A 21,445-nucleotide genomic window follows, 5' to 3' on the forward strand; every position below is an offset into this window, starting at 1 on the left:
TTAACAAAAAAGAAAAAAGTATATGAATTTCTATGATTTATATATTTATGCAAAGAGCCCTTATTTGAACTAAAAACTAAATGCATTACTTTGACATTTCTATGCATCCCTAGTAAGTAATGTTTATCAAATTTGCCCATTTTCTCCATTTGTCATCTCTCCTACTCGTAATCTTTTCTAAAAGGCTTATTGGCAGGAGGATACACTTAGCTGAATTAGATTAGGAATGTACCAATATGAAGAAAATGCCTGTTCTAAAAAAAGGGAACATTATTTTAATGAAAGAAGAATGAAATTTGTATGCTTTATTTTGGAGACACAATCCTTCTTTGTTCTCTTTCATATGAAGGAACAGCAGAGTCCCAAAACTTTGAGGAAGGTTAATTTAAATACTAGCTCCTTCTCCAACTATGTGTTGGAGCAAAGATGGACTTACGTGAGGTTTTGATGAGTTGAAACCTCTAATGCAATCCTCACCATAACTAAACAGATTAATGGGCACTGCAACAATTCTAGCTCGAGTTGCCTGCTTACCTGTTGTATGAATACGGCACTAGAAATAATAGTGTAAACTTTCCCCCAAATCTCTCCTTGTTCTCTTCTGAAAGTTATTGCTTTTCCTGGAGGTTGAATCTATAAATCGTTTTGATCCGTGATCTTCTCTTACACAATGAAGCTGATAGTTGCATTCAAAAGCTAAAAACTGGATCAGCCTCCAGGAGAACCAAGAAAGTTTCTTCTTATCCCTGCATTTTGCCAGTGATTTGGGTCGCCCTGCATCCCCACTGGAGGTAAGGAAGAGTCCAGAATTGATGGGACTTGTGGGAGGGATTTTCTTTATTTGGGGTTGTACACACCTTGACTAGTACGTTGTGGGAACTCAATAAATTTTGAACTCAAGTGGTCAGTTCCTGAGAGACGGGTTCCTTGGCTCCTTGACATCGAGCCTTTGCTATAACACCTCCGAAACTGAGTTTATGGAACCTAACGTTACCTACTGTAATATCAGCAGACACTAAATACCAACCAATTGAGGGACATGGTCTTTAAATTAAGTCAATGGTTATTCTCCTCCTTCTCTCTTGCTCAATCTAGATCTCCAACTGTGTTTGAACGAGTCTTCATGTGTACCATGAAATCATCTGGCAGAGTTCCTTCTGAAGCATTTTATGAATCAAGTATCATTGAAATAATTTAAGAAAAAAGGATAATTCAGCCACAGTATTAACTGTCAAGGAAGATAAATCTCACTGGAAAAATTATTGCCAGTATCAAAAGTAAACATAATTCATAATGTAATTTAAATGTAGAAAACAATATAAAGATAGATAAACCGTAGCTACAGTGAACACCTGTTAAAGAGTAAAGAAAAGTTATAACTGTTTACATTATCGGTGAGACCCATACAGAATGAAAATGTGGATCTCCTTGTTCAAAAATTATTAAGAGTTTCAAGACTGTGACAGCAAAGCATTAAACCAAAGGTAAGAATCCTAAGCATAGGGCCCTGTGTGACTGTAGAAGCCTGGCCCCTGAAGCCAGACTTGCCCCAGAATATGCTGAAGTAATGACCCAGGACCTAAACAGTCAAGGTAGCTATCCAGAACCTGGACTTTATTATTAACAGAATGGATTTTCCAGTTCCTGTGCTTGCAAGAAAAAAAATAAGGTGCTTATTATCTGGGACAAAGCATTTTAATGCTATTACTTCAAAGAGTTATCAAGTTGAATCTTGCAATAATTCCATAACCCAATGCAGCTATACATTTCAACTCAAAAATTTTAAAATTCTGACATACCTATCAAATTATATAGAGATTATAAAAATCATTCAAATAAATCTCATAACAGCAGTAGACATTTTAATTACTGTATATTTAAGTAAAACTAATTTAATATTCCTACTGATAGCTTCATAACTTGACTTCCTTTGGAGTTATGAATGATTAATAATGTCAGTCAAATATCACAGGAAGATTTATATCATTTAGAAGAGCTAATAGCCCAAGATTGATAAGTGATTTATATCTACTTCTAAATAAGTCAAAGAGGAAAGTAATTAGTTACCTCATTGAGATCCATTGGTATTGAAAGTATATGGGCTCATGTTTTACTAAGCTACCCTATATGAAGGAAAGGGAGAAAATTAGAATATATATTAATTTTTCTCTTGTTTTTGGTAAAGTAACAGTGGAGACCTATAGAAATGGTTACCTGTAAAAGAGCAAAGTGTATGGTGGAAGGGAGCCAGATTCCTCACTGGGAGGTGAACGCCTTTTTCTTTCAACCATGGAAATATAATATCTATTCAAAAATGAAAAAATAAATATGGGCTCTCAAAAGTTTTACAACTAAGTCAGAAACAAAAATTAGTGGGGTGCCTGGGTGGCTCAGTTGGTTAAATGTCTGCCTCTGGCTCGGTCATGACCTGTGTTGGGCTCCCTGCTCAGCGGAGAGTCTACTTCTCCCTCTGCCTCTGCCCCTCCCCCTGCTCACGCTCACTCTCTCTTTCAAATAAATAAAATCTAAAACAATAATAATAATTTTAAAGGTAATAATAATTAAAAAATAAAAATTAGCATGAATTCTAGAGAAATAATTGTTCTAAAGCAGGCAATGTCAGCAGAAGTATTTTGAAAAACATGGAATTTGTTCAAATTTAAGCCCTGGTATTTACAAGCTCTGTGCATTGGAAAGGTATGTAGCCTCTCTATGCCTCAACTGTCTCAGTTTATAAATGAGGATAAAAATGCCCACCTGGCAAGATTATTGCAAAGATTAAAGGAAATGACATATGTGACTTCTTTCAAATGGTGTTTAGCCTTTGATAGCTAATATTATTTCCAATAAAATAATGCTTAGACTATTGGAGTCTTATCTGGATGAAATTCATCATTCACTTATACATGCATTAATTCAGCAAATATTTACTGAGAAACTGTTTTCAGCCAGATATTGCTCTAAGGGCTTAATATATCAGAAAACAAAGAAGGTTCATGTCTTTTTAAAGTTTGTATCGGATATGTTGCATTGATGAGGGAGATATACAAAAAACAGTAAATGGAATAAAAATGTAAATATCAAAGTATGTTATACAGTGAAACTCTTATGGAAAAAGAAAAAAAGCAGAACCAGGAAAAGAGATTATGCTGGGTTGGGGTGGGGAGAAGGTGAAACAGATTACAATATTAAATGGGGTGGGCAGGTGGGGCCTTATTAAAAAAGCGGAAGAAGACAAATATAATCCTATTCACATCATGATTGTTTCAGTTTTTTAAATTATTAAATTACATATGTTCTTAAGATTTGTAAACGTTATTATCCATCTAAAAACATCAACTGCAATGAACATTAAGCAATAGCATTTCAAAAACTAGTTTCTGAAGATGTTCTAATAATTTGGAGTGAGCATTACAAAATCTCATTTCATGACAATGTTGGCTTAAAATCCCAATAGTTAGTTTACAAATAGTTATCATGCCTTTTTGAAGCTTTAGGACATGCCCATTTACGCTTCTCCAATAAAAATCTGAGTCAGATAATTTTATTCACCAGGCTTATTGGTAACTCAATTCTAATGAACTTGTAATTGACCCTATAAATAATCCTTAAGAGAACTCGTTTTTCAATATATAACCAGAGATATATATTGAAATATATAAACTGTTTTTTCTTCTAGTTGTTAATTCCAACTCTCTCCTTGAATGACCCTTTCATCCAAATTTTCTATAATAGTAAGGTCATCTTTTAAAAATATATTGGCAACACCCCTATACATTTGCAGCCTCCCCCAAATACATTTGCACAAACTTTCTTCCTAATACGAAGGTAAGAAAAGAAAGATATTGTCATGGAGTGCCTGGCTGACTCAGTTGGTGGAGAATGCAACTTTTAACCCCAGGGTTGTGAGTTCTAGCCCCATGTTGGGTGTGGAGATTACTTAGAAATAAAATCTTTAAAAGAAAAAAGATATTGTCACATTGTTAAACTTTGCGTTAGCTTGCTGCTGAGAATTACCATTCTTCTTAGATTTGTATAGATTCAGACTTCAAGCCTGGCTATTTCACTAGACTTGGCAGAAAGTAATATATATTTTGAAGTCAGCCTTCTCTTTATTCTCATGAATAGTTGCCCTTATCCTGGGTTACTTTATTAGAAAATAAAGTCCATGTTACTGAATATACTTATGTAATATGGAAAGAGTCTCTTCAAATTACAAACCTAGGTAAGGATGCATACTTAATAAATATCAAACAAAGATGAAAATAAAATCCAACTGATGAAAATATTACCTACTAAAAGTCTAATTATCTCCTGTGAAGAGTTCTTTAATGTCACTTCTTTCCAGCAGATGCAAAAACAAAGCTGACTTGAATTCAGGTATAATTATGATAATGCGGTTTTAATTACACACACCAAACCAAAGGCTGTTCTTTAAAAGTGCATTTTATCTGGTAAATGGCTGTCTTTGGACTGGATGGTGACAGCCTACCATTATCAGTAGTGTCATTTCATTTCCACATTTAGTGGTTGATAGGAAAAATGAGATTTTTCAGAAGTACTCTTCAGAAACACATTCTTACCGGATGTTGACAATTCCAGAGTCCACGTTGGAATATGTTGTACACAGTACTATGCAGTTTCTACATAGTTTTAAAGATATTTACCTTATATTTAAAGGCTATTTTCTTGCTCAAAAGACTTCATTAGAACTTTGAAAGTGAGATCAGACCAGAGAAATGGAGTAACTTCATGTTTCTTCTATTGTTGAAATAAAAACTAGATGAGTTCAATGTGTAGGCATCAACCTGTTCTTTATATTTAAAGGCTATTTTCTTGCTCAAAAGACTTCATTAGAACTTTGAAAGTGAGATCAGACCAGAGAAATGGAGTAACTTCATGTTTCTTCTATTGTTGAAATAAAAACTAGATGAGTTCAATGTGTAGGCATCAACCTGTCTTATGTTCTCTCTGTAACATTGCATGTGATCATTAAAACTGCAGTTTTCTCTTATAAACTGTTTAGTTACTACAAAAAATTCTTGCGCAGTCATTAAATGAACATTTATTTACCACGTACTACATGTATCCCTGAACTCTCAAAACTTCATTGAGCAAAATTATACTATCATGTGAAAAGCTGGGACACATGCCAAAGTAATGGCAATTTCCTGGTGCATGCAACCCTGTACTGAACAATACCGATGCTTCTAGAGCAGTCCTATCATTTAGGACATATGAATGCAGTATAACATAGTTAAAACATTCACCAGAATACATGAGATAAAGTCTGAAAAGAAGCACAGAGAGCCTGTGTCTATTTTCAGATGGAAACATTGCGCCTAAGGTATTGAACAAATTATGTAAGGACTGATCATGTTCTTAAATATACTCTAGATCAGCACAGACGCAGGGTGATAACTGGGGGAGAAGTGAGGATCACGCTAGTGAGGCTGTGGACGCGGTGTCAGCTCTTTGCGTTCGCGATTGCACCCACAGCCGAGGCTTGCTCAGTAAATTCATACCAGTAGAGCTTCTCTTTGTCCTTGGATGGGAGTTGCTTACATCTCTTCCTCGCAACCAGGAAGTTCGCGAGAGACCTGACCAGTTCAGGATAAAAACATACATTTGGGGGGCACCTGGGTGGCTCAGTTGGTTAAGCGTCTGCCTTCTGCTCAGGTCATGATCCTAGGGTCTAGCCCCTCGTCAGGCTCCCTGCTCAGCCAGGAGCCTGCTTCTCCCTTTGTCTGCAGCGACCCTTGCTTGTGCTCTCTTTCTCTCTCTGTCAAATGAACAAATAAAATCTTAAAAAAAAAAGATTTTAAAAAAACTCATTTCAGCTGGAATAAATCAGATTATTTTCCTTCAGACTGGTCACAGATGCGGTTCTGCCAACCCCGTTCATTTATTTCCCAAACGTTTATTTGTCTTTTCCCAGTAATAAAAGCAACACATGTTTATTTTAGCAAATTTGCAAGATGTGGAAAAGTAGAAAGAGGGCAATAAAATTCACCCATAGTCATCCCTCAATAAAATTGCTGATAATCCCTTGGTGCCCTTCCTTGAATCATACTGAATATACAGTTTTGAATCCTGCTTTTTTCTCTTACCATTTTATGGTGAATTTTTTTCTAGGGTATCAAAAGTTTTCAACTATGTCATTTTAAGGCTGCTATAATATTCTATGGAATGAATAAACTATACTTTTTAAAATGCTCTCCTATTTTGGGACATTTAAATTGCTTCCAGACTTTTACTATTATAAATAATAATGCCATTAAAATCCTTATATAGAAACTGTCATCTAAATTTCTGACTCTCTACTTGGGATCCTTTCCTTCAAGAGGAATTACTGTTAATGGTAATGCACGTTTTCCCCTTAATGCATTTTCTTCAGTAAATTTCACTGAGCATTTTACTATATAGAAATCATGTACAAGGAGCTACAGAGGATACAAATATGAATTAAACAGAGCTCACCATCAAGAAGCTTACAATTTAGAAAGGAAACTCAGACAAAAGTATACATGACTGTAATAAATGTCAGAACGGGGTACAGCCCATGAACAAAGGTTTTGATTTGCCCTTTGGAGACTCAAAAATGAGGAGTCTTCTCATGACAAATTGAAATCTCTTTGCATGAAGATGTTTTCCCCTGCTTTAAAAAGCATTTCTGATTGCCAATATTCTCATTAAAATGTTATCGTGTATCTATGTGTGTCTACTTTGAAAGAAAAACCTCTATTGGATGTGTTGTGTAAATAATATCACTGACTTCAAGTTTGTAGTTTGTCTCTTTTCCATGAGAAATTTCAAGGCATCTGAGTATGGTTATTTTGTTTCCTAACGGTGCAGAGTTATGTGGGCAACTGCAAATACCTATAGACACGAGCCTGGTGATAAAGCAATGGTGTCATTGCGGAAAGTTGTAAATTTGCAATTATAGAGGAGCACACTGTCCTACAGCCTCAGTGTGTCAGCTTCCATTGACATTGTTAGGGTATGTAAAAACGCATCATATAGCAGAGCTTAATTAAGACAGGTTTTGATAATAGTTTTATCATTTTTCAAAACCAAACAAAACTTTTATGTAGGTTTCTTATTTCCATTGTATCAGGTGTCAAAAACTGTGTAAATTCTAAAATAAAACCTTTCTAAGCAGCGATACTCAAAGATTAAATATGAGGCTTTAAAATTTTACAACTTTGGATCAACTACTTCCCTTGTATTAGTATGCTTTTGGCTACAGGTAACAAGAAAGTATGACTAATGGTGGCTTAAGTTGAAGGACAATTTATCTTATGGCGCATCAAGGATTCAAGACGTAGGAAGTTTCAGGGTTGGTTGCACAGCACATTGAACTCCACAATGGCCCAGGCTCTTTCCGTCATTCCGTTCTGCCACCTTCAGTAAACCCAGCAACATCTCCCCTCCTGGTCACAAGATGACTACAGCAGCTCAGGACTTACTCCTGTACCCTTACAAAGCCCCATTGACAAGCAGAAGGAGCATGGAGGAGGTGGGTAGGGAATGGGTTCTTTTCAATAGGTTATTCTTTTATTGAGGAGGAAAATTCTTCCCAGAAGTCCACAGCAGATTTCCCCTTAAGACCCACAGTGCAAATGCAGTCATGTATTCATGTATGCTCTCGCCTTAAATCATCAACTGGCAAAGAAAATGGATTACCATGATCATCTCACCCCATCTGGCTTTTCCTATGAAGGAACACAGCTTGTCTGACCATATTGCTGCCAACATTTGAATGACATTGGGTTTTGTTAGCAAGGAAATGTAGGAATGGTGGTTGAGTAGACGGCCAAGAGTGCTTGCCACATTCTTTTAATTTTTAATAATTTATGAGTTGGTATATTTAAGGTGTATAAAATAGGCTCTCAAACTTTTTCCTTTTGCGAGACTTAAACTCTATACCCATTGTACAACAGCCCCAGCAACCACTATTCTACTTTCTAACAATTTGGCTACTTTAGATGCCTCAGGATCAGTGATTGAGTTTGTGCGTTGTAGGTCTGCATGTGGTGGCTTTAAAAGCATTTAAAATGCCCCCAAAGAGGGGCACCTGGGTGGCTCAGTGGGTTAAGCATCTGACTCTTTTTTTTTTTAAGATTTTATTTATTTATTTGACAGAGAGAGAGACAGCTAGCGAGAGAGGGAACACAAGCAGGGGGAGTGGCAGAGGAAGAAGCAGGCTCATAGTGGAGGAGCCTGATGTGGGGCTCGATTCCATAACACCGGGATCACGCCCTGAGCCAAAGGCAGACGCTTAACCGCTGTGCCACCCAGGCGCCCCGCATCTGACTCTTGATCTCAGCTCAGGTCTTGATCTCAGGGTTGTGAGTTCAAGCCCCATGTAGAGCCTACTTAAAAAAAAAAGTCTCCAAAGAAATTTCATTGTAAGGTGGAATCAAGGAAAAAATCTTAGAGTGTATACACAAAGGTACAAAAACAGAACAATGGCTGCAAATGTGATATTAGTAACATTAGTATTGGGTGCAAATGGGATATAGCAAATATTTGTTGGAGGAATGACTGTATTTCCATATTTCCTTGCCAAAAAAAAAGTTTTTATGGGACTTAAGAAGTTGCCTGTAAGTAGATAAAGCTGTATTATTTCTTCAGATAAGCTAAATATTTTTCTATCATATACATAGCAATACAATTGGAAGTAGGAGAAATTGTCAAATTCCTCAGAATAGATAAAAGTAATTTGACAGTAGCAAGATTCACTGAATGATCATTAAAGTATTTTGTCATGGATAGCTCTTTATCCCCTCCACTAGGCTATGTCTTCACCTTTCCATTCTCCCTTAATTTTTTTGTTTTTTTTCCTTAAGATTTTATTTATTTATTTGAGAGAGAGAGTGCGCATGTGCGAGCAGCGGCGGTGGGGGGGGGGGCATAGGGAGAGGGAGAGAGAGAATCTCAAGCAACCTCCATGTTCAGCCAGGAGCCCATGTGGGGCTTGATCTCACAATCCCGGGATCATGACCTGTGCTGAAATCAAGAGTCAGAGGCTTAACTGTCTGAGCCACCCAGGCGCCCCTCAGTTTATTTTGGCTTCTCCTAGGAAACTTCTCCTGATAGGTCAGGTTCAAGCTGTGTGCCCCTCTCCTAATCTCATGGAACTATAATCCCCATGAAGCCAGGGACTATGTACTTTAGAAAGTAACTGCTTTCTTTCCAGTTACCAAGTGGTTTTAAAAAGACATTGACTAGCCACTTCCTTTCAAAGAGCAAAAGTGGCCAATTTAAGTAGAAGGCCAAACTTGTACTATGACAGTTTCAGGTGACACCTCAAATTCGTGCAAGTCTTCTAAGAGGTGTGTATATATTTTTCCTTGCACAGGCTACTAATATATGCAACACCTGGTCAAAATATAAATGTAGGGGGCGCCTGGGTGGCACAGCGGTTAAGCGTCTGCCTTTGGCTCAGGGCGTGATCCCGGGGTTATGGGATCGAGCCCCACATCAGGCTCCTCCACTATGAGCCTGCTTCTTCCTCTCCCACTCTCCCTGCTTGTGTTCCCTCTCTCACTGGCTGTCTCTATCTCTGTCAAATAAATAAATAAATAAATCTTTAAAAAAAATATAAATGTGGGAATTAAAGTAACATGGAAATTAATTAACATTAAATAATACATATGAAATTATCTATGTATAATTTCTAACATGTGATTTCACATATATGGGTTCATATATATGGAACTACTGAAACCTCAACTCGTGCCAGCTCAATATATCATACTGTTTACTAAGTTCCTGTCACATGCATCATCTTCTTCAATTAGATTTTTATAAAATTATCTTCTGTAAATGCTACTATATAAAGTCAGCATGGTTCATGGCTTTTAGTGACCTTTATTACTTTAATGACATTTATATAAATTCCTACCCAGTGATAGCATCAAAGTGAATAACTAATACGTTTCTAATTTATTTACTGAGGAAATAACACAATTTATTATTAAAATGAGAGTTTTATCTTTCTCTAGTGAGATAAAAATAAGAACGACTTTGCTACAAAGTGTTGATTTCTCTTAGATTCTAGTTTTGGAAATGATGTCTTCTCAGTAGTTGAAGCAGCTTACTGATTCATAATTTTTCTCCTGAATATTCTTTTTTGGCTTTGTCTTGCTTATTAGGGACTAGATCAATTGGAGATTGGTTAGGTTGCTAAAATTAAATCAAATATTTGTTTAAAACATTTAAACTAGAACTAAAAGACATATCAATATACATACGATTTTTGTTACATTGGGAAATACAAAGATAAAATTTAAAGAACATGAATTCATCTATCGTCTTCCTATGCATTTTTCTAGTCTGATCTTATATGTTAATTCCTAGGAAAGAGGTGATTCTGGGCTGCCAGCTCCTCTCCATGCAGTGGCTCCACTGTAGTGTGGGGTTCCAGATTCCTCCAACGGTCCTTCTGCATTCCAGCTGGCAGTTAGAGAAGAGGACTAGAGAGTCTCATGGTGAGAGTGAAGAAGCCAGGCCTGAGGTGACACACTACTGAGGTGACACATACCACTTCTGTCCACGAAATTCTGAAGACAGTAGTTACACAGGTCCACCTAACTGCGAGGGAAGTGTGTGCCCAAGGAAAATGATGCAGAATCTGGTTCGCATTCGGCGCTCTCAGTCACAGAGAGCTGTCGTGCATAAGTATCTGTGATACATGCACAACTCGTGGCTCCTGGGTGGCTCAGTCAGTTAAGTGTCTGCCTTTGGCTCAGGTCATGGTCCCAGAGTTCTGGCACTGAGCCCCATGTCGGGCTCCCTGCTCAGCGAGAAGCCTGCTTCTCTCTCTCCCTGCCCCCAGCTCATGCTCTCTCTCTCTCTCTCAAATAAATAAATAAAATCTTAAGGAAAAAAAAAAAGGAAAGGGAAACATCTCTGTGTCAGTATCCAGCATGGTTCTCATTCAATATGTGTTAGTGGCAAACTTCCTATTAGCTATATAGATGAATAAAACAGTATATGAAGGCTATATGTACAATATGACATTCAATATTTTGTTCTACTCTAACCTAACTTGGAATCAAATGGGGTGGTTTGACCCACTCATTTAGTTTGGCCACAACCATCAAATGCAAAGTCTGTTAGAAATAGTTTCTATCAGAAAATAGCAAGCAGCAGTAACATTGATAGAGGTAATGTCAGATTATAGAAATATATTTTTTTAAAGATTTTATTTATTTATTTGAGAGAGGGGGGAAAGAGCACAAGCAGGGGGAATGGCAGGCAGAGGAAGAGGGAGAAGCAGTCTCCCTGCTGAGCAAGGAGCCCGATGCAGAATTCGATCTCAGGACCCCAGGATCATGACCTGAGCTGAAGGCAGGTGCCTAACTGACTGAGCCACCCACGTGTCTTCAGATGATATATATGTTATAAAACATCCTATCTGAAAATACAGACATCCACTGATGTGAACTGGTATTATATTATTAGGCAAATATGAACAACTTTGAACCAAGAAAGAAATAGAAATATCCAAATGAGGAAGCATAGAAGTCCTGCTGCAAATACTTGTGGTAAGATACCTTTTTGCTCCAAACAGATATGTTTACTGCAGTTCTCTACAGGAAGAACGAGCTTTCTACAGAGAAAGTATCTCTGTGTGTGCCAGCGAACGAGTGTGCACTGTGTGTGTGTTGGGGGGGGGTGACTGCATCAGTAACCAGTTCTCTAAAAAAGATTGCAGGGGCCACCTGGATGGTTCTGTTGGTTAAGTGTCCAACTCTTGATTTGAGCCCAGGTCATGATCTCAGGGTTCAGGATCCCTGCTCAGTGGGAAGTCCACTTTTCTCCCTCTCCCTCGGCACGCCCCCCCCCAAATAAATAAATAAATAAATAAATAAATAAATCTAAAAAAAAAAAGGAAGATTGAAAGCATCTTCCCACTTAAAAAATAGGTTATTCTAAGGTTACTCCACAGGTGGCTAGTACAGTAGTATTGATTGCAACACCACCTTTTTATGGAACCAAATACATTAAGTTACCAATTTGTTTTTCATTTACGGTTAACTATGGAGTAAAACCTCCTTCAACATGAATTTATATTTGAAACTACTTGTTTAAATTATTTCCAGGACTATATGGTGCAATAGATAACACTGCAATTACACCAAAAGAGAAACAATAATTAGGGGCAATGTAGCGATATGCATAATAAATCCAAAGAGAGCAAAACCTCCTTTCAACAAGATCTGAAAGGATGTAATAAAAATTGGGGCTATTTTCTTCTCCTCAGGTGTATGTCTGTTGAAGTAGCAGCCAAGGAGACTGAGACAGTTGAACTGCCCTCCTCAAAGGTTTCTTCAGGAGGACTGGATCAAGGGCTAACCTCAGGTTGCTGGAGATGTTACCTGGGGGAAGGACCATTTGAGTAAATGTGGAGTGGCTTCTAAGGTGGAAGTGATGGCTGGGGAACTTTTTCTGCTTGAATTGGGGTACTTCAAATGCGATCTCCCATCTCTGTGATTTTGGAACACAGCCTCTTCATTATTAGAGTAGTGAGTTTTTTAAATGCACATAAACCAATTTAACATGTATTTTCTTCAGTTTGCTATTTAGCTAATGTTAAACAAAACAACAAATTAAATGGATTCTAAAGTGTACTACTAATAAAGTCCTAAAAGTGTTCATGATTATGAGGAGGTCTGATGCTTTTCTGGAAACCATGTTCCTTAGGCACCTGGAAAGGTGGGTTAGCTCCACCTTTCTCTTTTACTTCCACACATCCCTCATCTTCTCTAGTCTGATGCTTCTGGTAAGATAATTTGATTCAGTGAGATAAGGACAAGACCCTGATGCAGAAACTCGAGTAGGGATTCTGGTTCTGCAGTGACCCACTGTAGGTTCCGCGCTTTGGTTTCCTGATCTGAAATACTTAATTCACTGGGCAGCTCTACGACATAAATAAGATAATTATCAAGGGCTCAGCACAGCGGCATGATACGCATGTGTGACCCTTGGCATGGGGGTATGCTAGAATGGCAAGGCCCTGGGCAGAGTTCAGAGTAGCCGTTAATTATCTTTCCTTTCTTCTCGAATTCCGCGCACCGCCCGCAGGTGAGCGCGGCGGACCTTTTGAGCACCCCAGGTGTGCGCCGCAGGTGCGCGCCCGCGCGATTCCTCTCGGCCAATGGGCGAGCCCGCGGCGCGCCGGGCGGGACAGGGGCGGAGCCGTCCGGAGAAAACTGGCTCCGGAGCCGCGCCCAGGGCGCTTCCAGTGGTACTGCGAGTCCTTGGCTGCTTCCCCGGCAGGAGGCGGCGCCCGCGGCGGCAGCGCCAACAGCCTGTACTCTGCGCCCTCTATGCTCCGCCCTCGGGGCTTGTGGGCAATCGGCTCCAACGAGGGGGCTGGACACCGCCCCGCCGGCCGCTGCAGTAGCCGCGTCAGGTGAGTGCGGGCGCCGCAGAGACTGAGGCGTCGCGGCTGCGGCAGGAGTCCGAGCCAAACTCTCAGCGCGGCCCTGAGCGTCCCAGGAAGGAAGGGACGGCCGGGCACTCGCCGAGGGGGCGCCGGCGCTGAGCAGCCCGCAGTCGCCCTTCTCGAGTCGCGCCGAGCGTGGCACGCAGGTCCGGTGACCCCGAAGGAGCCGGTCGAGCGCACACTTGCTGACGGACGAGCGCGGAGCTGCGAGCGAACCCAGCGCGATGAGCGGCGAGGGCGGCTACAACTTCAGGCGGGCGGCTATACGGCGGAAGTCCAATCCCTTCTACCTGCCGCTGGGGACCCCTCGGCCCTGGAGACCCTCGTCACACGTGGGACGGCCCGAGACGGCCACCTTCAGGAGCCAGGCACCTGCGGACGGCCCAGGTGAGTGCCTCGCGGGGCAGGGGTGGGCGGGGGCGTTGCCACCGGCCAAAGACTCGCCGAGCGCCTGGAGGTGCGCCCAGTCTCCTGGCTGCTGAGGGAGCCAGCTGGGGAGAGTTTCCGGAGCGCTGAGCCGGGCCACCCACCCCGTACCGATTGTGTCCCTTCCCCCAAAGGACCTTGCGCAGGAACTCGGGAACGGCTGAGCTTGTCCTGGAGGTCACTTACCAGGGAATTCTGAAAGTAAAGGTACTACTATGAAAGTTTGGCTAAGGGACTCCTGGGTGGTTCAGTCGGTTAAGCGTTTGCCTTCGGCTCAGGTGATGATCCCAGGGCGCTGGGTTAAGGGATCGAGCCCCACATCAGGCTTCTTGCTCAGTGGGGAGTCTGCTTCCCCCTTTCCCTCTGCCTGCCTCTCCTCCTGCTCGTGCTCTCTCTCAAATAAAAAAATCTTAAAAAAAAAAAAAGTTTGGGTAAGAATTAATGCCCATTTTCTAGACACTGAAGTTTAAGTTTCTTAGTTAAATTCCCGCTTCGGCAGACCTCGTGAAGGACTAGTTCCGTAACTGGCGGAGGCTGATGTTCATCCTAGTCGGTAGCGTTGAGTAACCTCCGACCAGCTATCCTGAGCGCTCCGGTTTTCGCTTTTGAAAAATACGCTTGACTCCCACCCTAAGTGTGAAAAGCTGCGTCTCTCATAAGGAAAACATGTTCCTAATATCAAGAAATGGAACTATTATTGCTCTTAAAAATCCAGCTATCAGTAATGCGGTATTTTGAGTTCTGAATTCTCATTGAATCTTAGTATTAGAAGAAATCCTAAAGATGTGTTCAAGCCCACATATTCTCCGTCGCTCTTTAATAGCATTTCTTCAGAGGGGAGCTTGAAGTTATGTGGAGCACTAGAGATTTTTTCTTGATTTGTTAAACTTTAACCGCCCCCCCTTTTTTGTGCTCCTATCATACTCTAACCAGAAATGTCTTGTATGTAGACCAGTTATGAGGCAAAACCCTCATTTGCAGCAGAAATGCAAATACTTCTATTCACTTTCATTTTGTTTTGATTAAGCAAAGCTGTTATGATTATTTCAATGTGATAAGTGTTAAGAGTTTTAAAATTTTTCTGTCTTATCCTGAAGTTGTAGTTAGTAGTCATAGGGTAGAAAATATGATGGATGATTTGCAAATTTATAGCCACATTAGCTAAGCGCAAAAATAGTGGTGTGAGAAAATAATGTAAACAAGAAACAATTACAGTTCTTCACCTCTCAATTTCCTCTTCTGTAAAATGAAGACACTGGTAAAATAATCTCTTCTAGATTTAGGTGTGATTCACTCTAAAATGAATGGTAGAGTGTTTTCCTCTTTTAGTGAAAATGTTTTGCTTTGTTTTGAAGTTATTTATGAATTTTTATATTGTGCTACCAACTTTTTTTAATTTAAGTAATCTCTATATCTAACATGGGACTCGAACTCATCACTTCAAGGTCGAGTCTCATGTTCTCCTACTGAGTCAGCCAGGTGCCCTGGACTACCAAATTTCTTAATCATTGGCTGTTTTCAGTTTTGAGGGCAATAGGATTCAAGTTTTTTACATCATCATTTTATTTAAAATCACAGTCTTAGTTTCCAAACTGAGTAGGTGTGCAAAAGATGAAGTGACTTCCTTAAAAGTAGGAATGAATGGAGTTGTGACAGTCTATAAATCTTTTCTACAAAGCAGCTGTGCTTATATAAGAAACAGTCCTTTTTTTCTTCAGAGAAAATCCAGAACACTTTTTTTTTAAAGATTTATTTTGAGAGAGAGCTCACACACATGTGCATGGGGTGGGAGGGGGTGGGGAGAGGGGGAGAGGGAGAGAGAGAGAGAGAGTCTGAAGCAGACTCCAGGCGAGCATGGGCTTGATCTCACCCTGAAATCAGGACCTGAACTGAAACCAAGAGTTGGTCACTTACCTGACTGTGCCACCCAGGTGCCCCCACAACAATTTTTTGGTTTTTTTTCTTTTCGAATTTTTAAAAAATGTTTATTTTAGAGCAAGTGAGAGTGAGTGGGGGGAGGGGAAGAGGGAGAAGGAGAATCTCAAGCAGACTCCCCACTGAGCATGGAGACCACCTTGGACTGAATCTGATGACCCTGAGATCATGACCTGAGCTGAAACCAAGAGTCAGACACTCAACTGACTGAGTCACCCAGGCACCCCTTTTTTTCCTTTTAAAATGATATGTAGTGTTGCGTAGCTGCCTGAGGTGGTAGAGCATGTGACTGTTGATCTCCCGGTTATAAGTTCAAGCCCCATGTTGGGTGTAGAGATTACTTAAAAATAAAATCTTTAAATAAGATGATATGTAGAATATAGCAATAATTTTCCTAGGTCTGTTACATTGTCTTAATATTGTTTACAAAAACTCAAAATTCTTGCTGCTGTTATTTTCAGGGTTGAAAAGTGAAAATGACTTTATCTTCCTAGGTAAGATTGTTCCTCTTTACCGTGATATAATCCATAGTTATCTGTTGGAGAATGATCCAGTGTTCTGACAGGTGGTCTTAACGTGTTGAGTGACCACACCCTATTTGATTGGGTAGTGTAAAAACATTTTAGACAGTGCTTCCTTCTTTGAATCAAATCTGTCCCCCTGTTCAGTCTCATCCAACCATCATTTTATAAGTGAGATCCTCTCCAAATTAAAAAGTAAACCAGGTTTAAATTTGCAAGAAGTGCCAGTTTCACTGCAGCACCTAGGAAAGTATTTATATATGAAACGGCAACATTTAGACCCTTTACATACAGAGTGGACATTACTCATAATTGAAATGTTACTTTCCCTTTTAAAGAAGGAACAAAAACTGAGAGGTCAAGAACTTAACAGAAAATTCAGTTTAGTGGTATTGTGTTATATCTATGATTGTGAAACCCACTAATTTTAGAGTTTCTGATTTTTGGCCAAAAAAAGAAAAAGTCTACCAACTGCATCTGCTGTATATATCTGGCTGTGAATCTCCTTGTCTAGGTGAAGCAGAGAGTTCTGATGATTAAGATATAGGCTTCAGGATCATATAACATCCAGGTTCTAACTCCTCTTCTATTACTAGCTGTGTGAATTGCACCAAGTCTCTTAATTCCTCAGTTTCTTCATCTGGAAAATGGAGAGAACAGTACTTCAAAAGATAATAGAAGTAAATGGCACAAAACAAGCATTCCAGATAGTATCATAACAGGGAATCTTTCTCCTTCCGTCTCAAAGAGTCTGACAGTAGGACACTTAATAAATACATGTTGAATGAATGAATACCCTCCCCCTATAATGTTCATAATAACTATTTATTGAGTGCATTTTCTGCACTAAATACTGTGCTATATGAGACACACATGTAAATGTGTATGAATTTATTTTATAACAATCCTAATAGGTAGGTAGTAGTATGCCCATTTTACAGCTGAAAAAATTGAAGCTCAGGAAGTTTTACTAACTTGCTTGGGATCCTAAAACTGGTACTTGGTTTACTGGGATTTAAATTCAAGTGCGCCTAGAGTCAAAGGTGATGGTTGTACACACATAACATTAAGCACATAATTCCATTATGGAAAAAACTCATAAATTTAAAGGGATATTTTGTACACACACAAAGTAGGGTTAAAATTTTCTTATGTTGTTCTCCCCCTTCTCCCCATATTCTGAATATTGGAAGCCCTTGAGGGTGGAGAAGAGTTGATCTATTCAGTGTTGTTTTTTTTTCTATCATTCAAGGCGGTTTATTTCCTTAATTCCTTAGTTTTATGGGAATCCCGAAAGGCCTGTATTGAAGATGCATTCCTGTAGAAAATATTTGTTCCTACTTTCAACCTAGTACCACTTTTATTAGCCAAGCATTTCCCTGACTTGAAGATAGTGTAAATTTGAGTTCAGGCTTGCTCAGGGGAGACTGGCACCTGTCATCATTTTTTCCACTTAAGCTTGGTGTAGGTAGAGACTTTCTCACCAGTTTGCTCTGATAGCAGCTTTTTCCTAGGCCACCTTTTTATTCAGGTGTAGGTCCTTCAGTGTGGAACATTGGTGTCTGGTATGCGGTTCAGTCCTTTCCCATTTCACAAGGTCAAGGCCAGTCTCCCCCCTCCCCTGCAAGCCCCTGGGTTCCTAGGCTCTAGGATCTTGGGAATGGTATTGCCCCCAGGGTAACATGGGCTTATAAATTAGTTTGCTACTCAGGTTTAGATTTACTGTTCTTTTTCTTTTTTTCTCTTGTCCTTGGGAACGTCCTTTCTTATAATCTCAGCAATAAAACTACGTTTCAGAGCGTATCTGTTGTGATGTATTCATCATCTGGGTGCTCTGTGGTGAAGGACTTTTCACATTGTATGATGTGCTAGCTTTCAATAAGTAGAGTTTCTTTAGTTCTCACCATGGCTGGAGTACTCAGATTTTCAACACTCCAATATCTTGAGTGCATTAGAACACTAATGTCACTATTGTTGGGGGAGGGGGGATGGAGATTTGGGTGGGTGATGAGGGCTTACTGTCTATTGAATGCTGTCTCTGAACCAGGACTATGCGTGTTTTACTTACACTTTTTATTCTTATGACAAGCCTGTAACATAGATTATATTATTTGTTTAGAGAGAAAAAGAAAGACCAAGTTTCAGAAAATCTTAACTACAGTGCTCTACAACCAGCCTAATCTTCAGGGGTGGGATTTGAACCAGGCGTCTCTAGCTTTAGTACTCACATGCTCGGCACACTAGTTCTCAAGGTGTCCCAGGGCTCTGAGAGGCAAAGTGCAGTGCAACAACGTGTTATGTATTTAGGGCTATTGTTCGTGACATTAATGAATACAGTGATCTGAGTAAATAATTTATCTGAAGATTTATAATAACATAGCAGTGTACATCAATATTGTTTGTTTCTTGGAAGCTGCTTAAAGATGGACTTTGAAATAGGAAAGTCTTTCAGAGGGAGAGGAACCAGGAAGCATTTTCTTACTTGGATTTCCTTCCAAGAGCAGTTAGTTAGTCATCTCTTAACAAACAGCTATGCCAGCTTGTGAACCTGAGGACGTTCAGAGACTTATTCTACATTTTCTTATTTGCTTGCATTTTTCCTCTGCTGATGGAAACTTAGGTTCATGGATCCAACCGGTGACAGAAGAGGATGTGGGACTTTTGGGGAGGGGATTAAGGGTGTACCCAAAGCCCTGGACTTCCGGGACACTGGATTCATTCCTTCTGTAGTCAGGGTTGTACTGAAATTATTTTCTACATGCATGTGCTGAAAAGGTGTTTGAAAAAGGAGTCAAACATGGTGCATTTAATTTTGTGAGTGTAGTGTGAGATTCCCTAGATTTGGACAGAAGCTCATGAACCTGTACTTTAAAAAAAAGTTCATCAGATAATTCTCATGATCTGTTTGGTTTCCAAATGTTCTCCTGCTGGCTGCATCAGAGTTACTCGGAGTGCTAATTAGAAATTCCCAGCCGCACCCTAGGTATAATGAGTCAGAATCTCCAGGGGTAGGGTGAGAGAAGCCATATTTTTAACAAGTACCCCAGATGATTCTGATGCGTAACCAGCTTTATGAACTACTGTGCATTCCCAAACGTGGGTAAACCCTGCCTTCAGTCTTGAGCACAGGCAGCCGAAATGTGCAGGTGCAAAGCAAAGAATAATCTAGATGGTCCCTCAATGAGTTCATCATCTGGGCCCTCTGTACCTTTTGGCAAACTTTATGCCCCTATCTGGCTGATTCTTAATTGCATTTTTTTACATGTGTTATAGGTCTTTTCTACTTTGCTCTTGTTTCTCAGCCCCATCCTGTCCCTCTTGAAGTAGACTTTAATTTATGCAGATACACAGTTTGTATCTGACTGGATAATCTGATGTGAACTCATGTGCCTTCCTTTAACCTCAGACTTGGCTTCTTTCTGCTTGATAGCTGACCGCTTTCTTATTCTGGTGGATGGATCCAGTGCTCAGCTGCATTTCTCCCGTTACCTTGCCTGGGCTGCATGCATCTTTACTATCACGTCATGGGCTTGTCCCCCACCCCCTCTTTTCCCTCCAGATGAGGTCTGCCTACACTTTACACGTGGACGTTCTTTGGAGCTATGGCCCAACAGCTTTCTTCCTTAAACTACTCTGTACTTCCCTTGCTGCCTCCACCTCTTCATCCCCGGTCACCCTGTCCTTCTCCCCACTTCAGTTTCTTCTCGGCTTGCTTCTCTTCCCAACCCTCAATCAGTAGGTAATCTAGGTCAGGAGTGGATTCCCAAGTATCATCCAATAGGCTGTTTCTGGACCTTTTTCTTAATTTCTCTGTGGTGGTTGCTTCCTTTTTCTTTTTTTTTTTTTTTTAAGTATTTATTTATTTATTTGACAGAGTGCACAAGCAGCAGGCAGAGGGAGAAGCAGGCTCCCCGCTGAGCAGAGAGCCTGACGTGGGGCTTGATCCACGGACTCTGGGAACATGACCTGAGCCAAAGGCTTAACCGACTGAGCCACCCAGGTGTCCCGTGTTTGCTTCCTATTAAAGCTCTTTTCTTGGTCTTTATATTTATAGTTGGAGATCTGATTTTCCTATTGCACCAGATCTCCAGGTTTCTTCCTCTGGCTAGCCCATTTTTCTTCTTTCTGTCTCATTATTTCCTGCCACCTCTATCCTTTAGTGGTGTCATTCTCCCCCCTCCCCGCCCCCCGGGCTTCTTTAGCTTATCTCTACTGCTCTGCGTTTTCAAGAACCGGCTTTTAATAAATGTTAATGTGCTAAAGGCATGAAAGTGTGACTTCTTTTTCTGCTGCAGTGTAGCCCCTCCTTCCGACTTTGCTTGGGGGTATTACTGACCTTTAGGCTTCAAAGTTTTTTTTTGTTTTTTTTTTTTTTTTGGGCATTTGTAGTTTTTATTTTATTATTTTTTTTATTAATAATGATTTTTTATTATATTATGTTAGTCACCATACAGTACATCCCCGGTTTTCGATGTAAGGCTCGATGATTCATTAGTTGTGTATAACACCCAGTGCACCATGCAATACGTGCCCTCCCCACTACCCATCACCGGTCTATCCCATTCCCCCACCCCCCTCCCCTCTGCAGCCCTCAGTTTGTTTCTCATAGTCCATAGTCTCTCATGTTTCATTCCCCCTTCTGATTACCCCCCCTTTCTTTATCCCTTTCTTCCCCTACTGATCATTCTAGTTCTTATGTTCCATAGATGAGAGAAATCATATGATAGTTGTCTTTCTCTGCTTGACTTATTTCACTAAGCATTATCTCCTCCAGTGCCGTCCATGTTGTAGCAAATGTTGAGAACTCATTCTTTCTGATTGCTGAGTAATATTCCATTGTATATATGGACCACAACTTCTTAATCCAGTCATCTGTTGCAGGGCATCTCGGCTCCTTCCACGATTTAGCTATTGTGGACATTGCTGCTATGAACATTGGGGTGCATATGGCCCTTCTCTTCACTACGTCTGTATCTTTGGGGTAAACACCCAGTAGTGCAATGGCTGGATCATAGGGTAGCTCAATTTTTAACTTTTTAAGGGACCTCCACACGGTTTTCCAGAGTGGCTGTACCAACTTGCATTCCCACCAACAATGTAGGAG

At 40.2% G+C, this 21,445-nt stretch overlaps 1 protein-coding gene across 2 annotated transcripts in view; it reads left to right on the forward strand.

The window, feature by feature from the left end:
• The first annotated feature begins 13,569 nt into the window (after positions 1–13,569).
• Positions 13,570–21,445, forward strand: part of FGD4 (FYVE, RhoGEF and PH domain containing 4) — a 198,789-nt gene continuing 190,913 nt past the window's right edge. For both annotated transcript variants that reach the window (XM_087855765.1, XM_087855766.1), the window contains exon 1: positions 13,570–13,846. In XM_087855765.1, the coding sequence (XP_087711891.1) occupies positions 13,684–13,846 (163 nt within the window). In that variant the 5' untranslated portion in view covers positions 13,570–13,683. The remainder of the gene's footprint in view (positions 13,847–21,445) is intronic.

The sequence above is a fragment of the Ursus americanus genome, chromosome 25, assembly GCF_024610735.1.
Source record: "Ursus americanus isolate L20-20 chromosome 25, mUrsAme1.1.p, whole genome shotgun sequence".
Classification (NCBI taxonomy): Eukaryota; Metazoa; Chordata; class Mammalia; order Carnivora; family Ursidae; genus Ursus; species Ursus americanus.